This window comes from Trachurus japonicus, chromosome 9 (genome assembly GCF_045865225.1).
Source record: "Trachurus japonicus isolate A0001 chromosome 9, Traja_1.0".
NCBI classification, from domain to species: domain Eukaryota; kingdom Metazoa; phylum Chordata; class Actinopteri; order Carangiformes; family Carangidae; genus Trachurus; species Trachurus japonicus.
Genome location: NC_140915.1, coordinates 12,293,679 through 12,301,326, shown reverse-complemented (window position 1 = coordinate 12,301,326; position 7,648 = coordinate 12,293,679). Strand labels below are relative to the sequence as shown.

The 7,648-nt window shown below is 43.1% G+C and overlaps 1 protein-coding gene across 2 annotated transcripts in view; it reads left to right on the top strand.

Annotated features, from left to right (window-relative positions):
- The first annotated feature begins 358 nt into the window (after positions 1-358).
- LOC146981022 (NXPE family member 3-like) overlaps positions 359-7,648 on the top strand; it is a 22,630-nt gene continuing 15,340 nt past the window's right edge. For both annotated transcript variants that reach the window (XM_085785945.1, XM_085785944.1), the window contains exons 1-4: positions 359-685; positions 3,495-3,923; positions 4,047-4,342; positions 6,045-6,115. In XM_085785945.1, coding sequence (XP_085642071.1) covers positions 530-685; positions 3,495-3,923; positions 4,047-4,342; positions 6,045-6,115 — 952 coding nt within the window. In that variant the 5' untranslated portion in view covers positions 359-529. The remainder of the gene's footprint in view (positions 686-3,494; positions 3,924-4,046; positions 4,343-6,044; positions 6,116-7,648) is intronic.

The following is a 7,648-nucleotide window of genomic DNA, read 5'->3' as shown; positions in this document are numbered from 1 at the left end:
TTGTTTGAAAGGTCTGCTTCTATTTTGCAAAACAAAATTCATTAGTTTGCGAATGATGTTTTGTGTTTGCATACCACACTGAGTTTGTGAATCATTGGATGTGACCTAAAACATGTTTTGTGTGTTTGTGGAGTTTTGGCACGACTGAAAAAAGGGAGCAGTGTCAACATGTTTTCAAATATTAACCTTATCCTGCAAAAGGTTCCCGGCAGAGTCACCTGGAGATAAAGTGTAAAGAGAGGCTGCTGTCAGCGACTGCAGTTGATTGCTGACCAACATGGGAGATTTCTAATGTGACTTTTTTTTTAAATTTTATTTATTTTTACTTCAGTCCTACACTGCCTAGGAGCCAGACACGACAAACTATTTGGATAATGAGGATTTTACAATTTGGGTTTTACATTATTTTGCAAGAACAAGTTGTGGGTTACAACTTTCTTTTGTTTGTTTTTTAATTCCAGTTCCAGATTGACTGGTCACAGTGGGTTGCAGCAGCCAGAGAAGAAATGAAGACAGATTCCTGATCAGGATGGTCCAAGCTTGTAAAACAAAGGAGGCAAACTTTTGCCTTCCAAAGTACGGAGTCATCTTCCTGTTACTAGCTGCGTTCGTTTTAATCTATGTGCTACATGACATCTACGTAGAGGAGGGGAGGACCTGCCCTTTTGAAAAAAGCCAATCTGAGGTGAAGTAAATTGAACATAATTTGAATTTGTGTTATTAACAATTAAATTTCAGGTTTATATGTTTACACAAATCAAGACCAAATACCCATCAGGTATTAATAAAGTTAAGTTGATCTTACATGCATATTTCAATGTTACATTAACTACTAGATCTACTTAAAAAAGTTGAGGCAAATTTGTGCATAATTTGTGTAGATCAAGCATGATTCATCTCTGTTTAAACCGCTCTCTTTTTTTGTACATGAAAAAAATCTAGTAGTAAGTAAGTACAGTAATATTTAACCATTTAGATTCAACAAAGTTAAACTTGGTATGAATTACTTTATTTTCTCTATGTTCTATGAATGAACAACAATGACAAACAGCATGCAGTCATATTCACACACTGCAGGGGCATATCTTCCTTGCAAGTTTGAGAGTGTGCAGGAGTTTTGGACCTGCTTGTCACTGTCCCACGCACCTGTCTGAAAATAAATGTATTAAGTATTTTTTTCTTTGAATAATTCTTTACAAAATGAAGGTTTTATATATAAGTAGTTTGTGTAGGTGGCATGGTGGTGTGATGGTTAGCACATGAGCTTCCCAACCAGAAAGTTCAGGGTTTAAATCAAATGATTTAATCTTGCTTGATCTACATAAATTAGTTATTCTAAAAGTTGCCTCAACTTGATGACCCTATTTGAAATGTTCAGTGTTAGTTTTCACAAGATAGTTTTTAATGTTTCTAATTAAAACGTGAATCAAGTCAAGTCATATTTTTCATTACAATCCTGCACTGTGACTGGCTGACGGCACGTTCCTTTAATTAAAAGCATAACAACAATGAAACATACAACTTTACAAACCGGTCGGATATATTAAAAGGGACATCCCTCTGGCCAAGTAGCCAGAGTGCATGATCAATTGGAGACATAGTGACAGGACCTGTCAACTGTCACACATAGAGGGGGGTGAGGCACAAGAGGAGCTACTAGGTGGAGGGTGTGACAAAGCCATGTCATCAAATCTGTTGAAAAACAGGTTGAGCTCATTGACCTCCTGCAGGTTTCCTTCCATCACCTCTGCCCTCACACCGTGGCCATGGTTTTCATCCCGTTCCATACCTCCCTTATGTTGGTGTGCTTGAGCTTGTTCTCAAGCTTCCTCCTGTAGCTCTCCTTCCCTGCCGCGATCTTCTCTCTCAGTTCAATCTGCACCCTCTTAATCTCCTCCTTGTCTCCAGTCCTTAATGTCCTTTGTCACCCATGGCTTGTTGTTTGGGAAGCAGTGCACTGTCTTAGTTGGGATGATATTGTCCATGCAGAAATTCACATAACTGGTGATGCAATCTGTGAGCCCTGATATCCTCCCCATGTAGGCTACATCAGAGAAAACAACCCAGTCTGTCACCTCAAAACAGCCCTGTAGAGTCTCCACTGGTTCCTGTGACCACCTCTGGACTGTTCTGGTGGTCACAGGTTGCCGCTGGACTGCTGGCAAGTACATAGGCTGGAGGTAGACCAGGTTGTGATCCGATCTGCCGAGAGGAGGGAGAGCAGTGGAGCTGTTAGCATCTGTGACATTAGCATACAGCAGGTCCAGTGTTTTATTTTCTCTTGTCTTACACTCTACAAACTGCTTGAAGGTGGGTAGAGATGATGACAGAGTGACATGATTAAAATCCCCTGAGATGGTGATGAAGGCACTGGGATGCAGAGTCTATAGTCTTCTGGTAACCGTGCCGCGTCTGCTGCCAGTGGGATGTAAACAATAATGGCGATGGCCTGGGAAAACTCACGGGGCAAATAGTATATAGACGAAGACTTACAGCTAACAGTTCCATGTCCGGGCAACACACATGTTCCTTTACGGTAATGTGTCCGGGGTGACACCACCTGTTGTTGCCTTAGACAGCGACACGCCCTCTTTCTTCTTGCCGCTGTCACCAAACACCAACTGAAAGACGTCTCACGACAGAGTCTGGTTATGTTGTCATGCAGCCAGATCTCCGTGAGACATACTGTAACAGAGCACTCACAAAACACACTGTCACTTTTTGTGAGTGATGTTAATTCATTTTATTCAACAGTGATCTCACGTTCCCCATCACAATAGAAGGGACACAAGGTCTGTATCTCTTCTTCTTCAGCCATCGTCTTCTCCCGGCTTTGCAACCCCTATATTTCCTCCTTGGCTCCATGGAAATTTCATGTCTTACACCATTAATATCACTGCATCGGAGCTCCATCAGTTGGTCCCGAGTGTAGACAATAGAGCTATGGCCCCATTCCGCCATGACCGTGATCCGGCAAAGTACTCTGAGTGCCAAGAAAACAATTAAGAACGTGCAAAACCACATCGTGCGGGCAGTTTGTAACTTCCAATATCATAAAAATACACTTGTGAACAAATACAATATAGTCAGAGTAATTATAGGACGAAAGTGTAGCGATATATATATATATACTGTATATATAGGCACACACAACTTCTCTTCCGGAAACTCACCCGTGCTCAGCACTGTAACGAACCGAACGCCCCGTACCGAAACGGTTCAATACAAATACATGTATCGTTACACCCCTACTATATATATATATATATGTGTGTGTGTGTGTGTGTGTATGTGTATGTGTATGTGTATGTGTATGATATATATGTGTGTGTGTGTGTGTGTGTGTGTGTGGCACCTGACACACAGAAACACACAGACAGTCATACCAGTGTTTCCACATGGCTAACTGGTATCTCACAGCACTGAAACAAACAGGAAACATCTTCCTCACTGGCTCATTTGTTTCCAATACTTTCTCTCCACCTCACTTTCAGCATGAAGCCAACTTCACCATGATCCTCCCAAAAGTTTTAACCGACCCTTATATGCATAATGGCATCTGCACCTTCAAGCCACTAACCACAACGGACGCTCAGGAAAAGGACCTCATACTGGACTCCATTGCGTGGCCTGAAACAGCAGCTCTGGTTTCTTTGGAGCAGACCAGCGATCCTGCTCACAGCACCTTCACACTTCTCCCAAAGAAGGGAGGAGGACAGTGGCATGTAGGAGATCAGCTGGAGGTTATGATTAAAATGTACGACTACCGAGGCCAACCCAAACAATCTGGGGGGGACTTCTTAGTCAGCCGTCTACATAACCGGGAGCTTGGTGCAGGTGTGGCTGGGAAAATGGAGGATCACCTCAATGGCTCCTATTCTGCTGTGTTCTCTTTGCTCTGGGAGGGGAGCGCTGAGGTTGAGGTGATGTAAAACACTCAAGTTCAGTATTGTTATAAGTCTTTATTCAAATTGAACCTCATGCCCTCTCGAGGCCTGTAGGCTACTTGTTTTCTCAGTGAAAGCTCTGTTTCTCTATCCCATCAGGTGACACTGGTTCACCCTGGTGAGGCTGTGACCGTCCTGCAAAGACTGACCAGGGAACAGCAAGACAGGATTTACTTTCAAAGCACCTTCCGCTCAGGCTCGGTGTCTGAGAGGACCACCTGTAACATCTGTCTGCATCCGACCCAGCAGCCGCTGTGCAACTACACTGACCTCCAAACAAGTGAACCTTGGTTCTGCTACAAGCCAAAAAAGCTGAGCTGTGATACTAGGGTCATACACTCTAATGGAGGGTGGAGCAGAAATGTCAAGGCTAAGGAGGAGCAGCTTTTTCAAAGGTGAAGGAGTGGAGAGACACGTCGGACCGGCTTTTTGAATGACTTTACATCTTAACATCATGTGTTTGTTATTCAAAATTGTGTTTCTTTTTCTTTATTCTAACTATTGGTTGTATTATTCTATTTGTATTGTGTTTTGTGTGTTATTTGTTTGCTGCTGTGACACAGTCATTTCCCATCCTGGGATCAAGAAAGTGTATCTTCATTTTAGTCTTCTTCAATCTTAATTTGGAATACAGAAATATGTAAACCAGCACAAAAAGTAAGGAAATTTGTGTTTGGTAGATTATTTCTTTGTTGTGACAATGCTTCTCGGAAACAAATCTTATAGCGTTGCAAAGCCTGTTTATTACCCTTTTAAATGGTGTCACACTTGTAAGGAACATGCATTTGTGGGGTGAGCAGCAGAGCTAAGTATCTGGGTTGCGCCCATGAAAAATGTGACAAATCTTTTCAGTCAAACAGCTTATTCTGCCATTGACTGTTGTTTGGTGTTTGGTGGATTGGATGATTGAAATTTGAAGAAACAAGACATATTGGCAATTTAACAGTTTATTCATTTAACAAACAGGAGCCTCAGTAGCGTGTGGAAGAACCATACACAGCCACAACAGCCTGACACCTCCTCCTCATGCTGGTCACCAGCCTGGTCACACACTGCTGTGGGATGGCATCCCCTTCTTCAACCAGCATTTGTCGCAAGTCAGGCAACGTGGTTGTGTTGGTCACTCTGGCAGCAACAGCACGCTCAAGCTGATCCCACAAGTGTTCAATGGAGTTGAGGTCAGGACTGCTGGTAGGATGCTCACTCCCAAATGTTGGAGGTAGTCTCTGATAAACCTTGCTCTGTGGGGGCGAGTGTTGTAATCTTGGGGGATTAAGTTCAGTCCCAGACTGGAGATATGGGATTGCCACTGGTTGCAGAATCTCAATATCTCTGCATTGAGATTACCTCCAATGATGACAAGCCTTGTTTTTCCAGTGAGGGAGATACAAAAGAAAGGCCAGCAGCACTCGTGTCCTTCTCATTGTCTTTTATTACATACTGCGTCGGCGCTTAACATGCACAAACCGGTTTCGACAACGTCTTCCTGGCCTTTCTTTTGTTTCTTTAAGTTTATCTTTTGGCCGTGCACCTCTTTAGTTTGTTCCTGAGAGTTTTGTTGTGCGTGTTTTTCTTAGTTTTTTCCAGTGAGGGAGATGCCATCCCAGAGCAGTGTGTGACCAGGCTGGTGACCAGCATGAGGAGGAGGTGCCAGGCTGTTGTGGCTGTGTATTGTTCTTCCAATCCACACGCTACTTAGGTTCCTGTGTGTTAAATGAATAAATCATCCAATCCTCCAAATACCAAACAAGAGTCAATGGTAGAATAAGCTGTTTGACTTGGCAGAGAAGATTTAGCACATTTTTCATGGGCGCAACCAAGATACTTCTCACCCCACAAATGAATGTTCCTTACAAGTGTGGCACCATAAGGGTAATAAACAGGCTTTCCAACGCCATAAGATTTATTTCCAAGAAGCATTGTTCCAACAAAGAAATAATCTACCAAGCACAAATTTCCTTATATTTTGTGCCAAGTGTAGTATTACCTACAGCTAGTAGATGTGCATATTTAAAATGGATTTACAGTTTTTGAAGCAGCACAAATTAAGGAGTCTGCCGTAACCCATCTTATTATGTTCACTCTGTTTTCCATCAGTAAAGTCAACATGAAAGTCTCTATTAAGGCTTCAGGACCTGCCAGTGTCACTGTGTTGCCAAAACCAACAGGTAAAGCGGGATTTTTTAATGATCACTGTGGTTCTACTTGAAATATGCAACAGGTTGTTAGAGGTAAATCAGGCAGGAAGCTTTGTGCAAACAGAACCAATGTTTGCTTTTATGTGTGTTGGACATTGAGACAGAGGGAGCGAGATGGGCATGGGGAGGTTTAGAGACTGTTGGCTGATTTTGGTTCTAATTAGTGCTGGGAAATTAACAGCGTTAACGTGCTGCAATGAGAAAATTATTGCATGTTAATCTACTAACATTTTAGAAGTGTGCTTCACTGTCACTTAAAGGGATAGTTCACCCTAGAATGATATTTCGCTCATTATCTACTCACCCTCATGTGGACTAAGGGCTGGAAGAAGTTTCAGAGTCCTCCGTCCCTTCTCTGAGTTACAGGGGGTCTCGGCATAGCAGTGCATGTCCATATAACGGTTGTAAAGGGACATCAGAGCTCTTCGTAAAAAAACACACACAAAAAAACATCCAAATACCTCCATGCTGCTCGTATGTAATGTCCGTCTTGTGCTGAAGCCCCAAATTGCGTAATTGTCCCGAAAAAAATTAAATACCGTATTTCCTCTAATAGAGGCCGAGGCCTTTATTTACTTTAGCTGCCCAGGGGAACCGGCCTGTATTGGAGACCGGCTTATATTTGAGAGAGGCTATTATTTCTTCCTCTGTTTCATGCTGGTGCTCAAATTTGACAGTTACCGTGCTCAGTTTTCATTCTGCCTACAATTAATTATATTTTTTTACACATTACTGTAGCAGGTACCGCAACAGCAGCGATCAGCTGGACAGGATTAGGCTAATAAACGCTGGAGCACAAGTGACCAGTTTTGTCACAGATCGGGTAGCGTCGCAAATCGGGTAGTGACACGCCATGCTGCTAAAGCTCTCTTCGGTCGAGTTGTCAGTGACTGTTTCCTTGAAGCGTGGGTTCATGTGGCACTTTAGATCTAGCTACTGCCATCTGCTGGCACTTGTGGGTTACTGCATCCGTGTTTGGCCGCCTGAGACCAGTGCATCCACAGTGACTGAAATTCAGGTTTTTTCTGTTTGTTTGTTTTTTTCCCATTGACCCGGCCTGTATTTGGGGCCGGCCTTTATTTGTTAGTGTAAACCACGCCCCCGGCCATTATAACAGACCCGGCTATTAAATAGATACCGGCTACTATTAGAGGAAATACGGTAAGTCTATATTTTAAGCTTGTTTGTAGCGGAAGCTTCTCAAAGCTCCTCTTCCTGGTCCGTCCAAATCTCGCGTGATTTGCGCCGGCGTCAGTGTGGTTACTGCGAATCACGCGAGATTGTAAACAAGTGGTCCGCCAGCACGAGGCAAAACAATACAGGCGTGACAATATGTTGTCATGGTGATGTCGTATTGTTTACCTGACCCACGTTTTACCGTCTTTCTCTCATCTAATAAAATGACATCTGGTTGGTTTGCCAACAGCGTCATTCAGGTGCCTGACTGCACCTGAATGCAACATCAGTGCCTCCGTCCTTCCTCACACTACACAGTGGTGACAG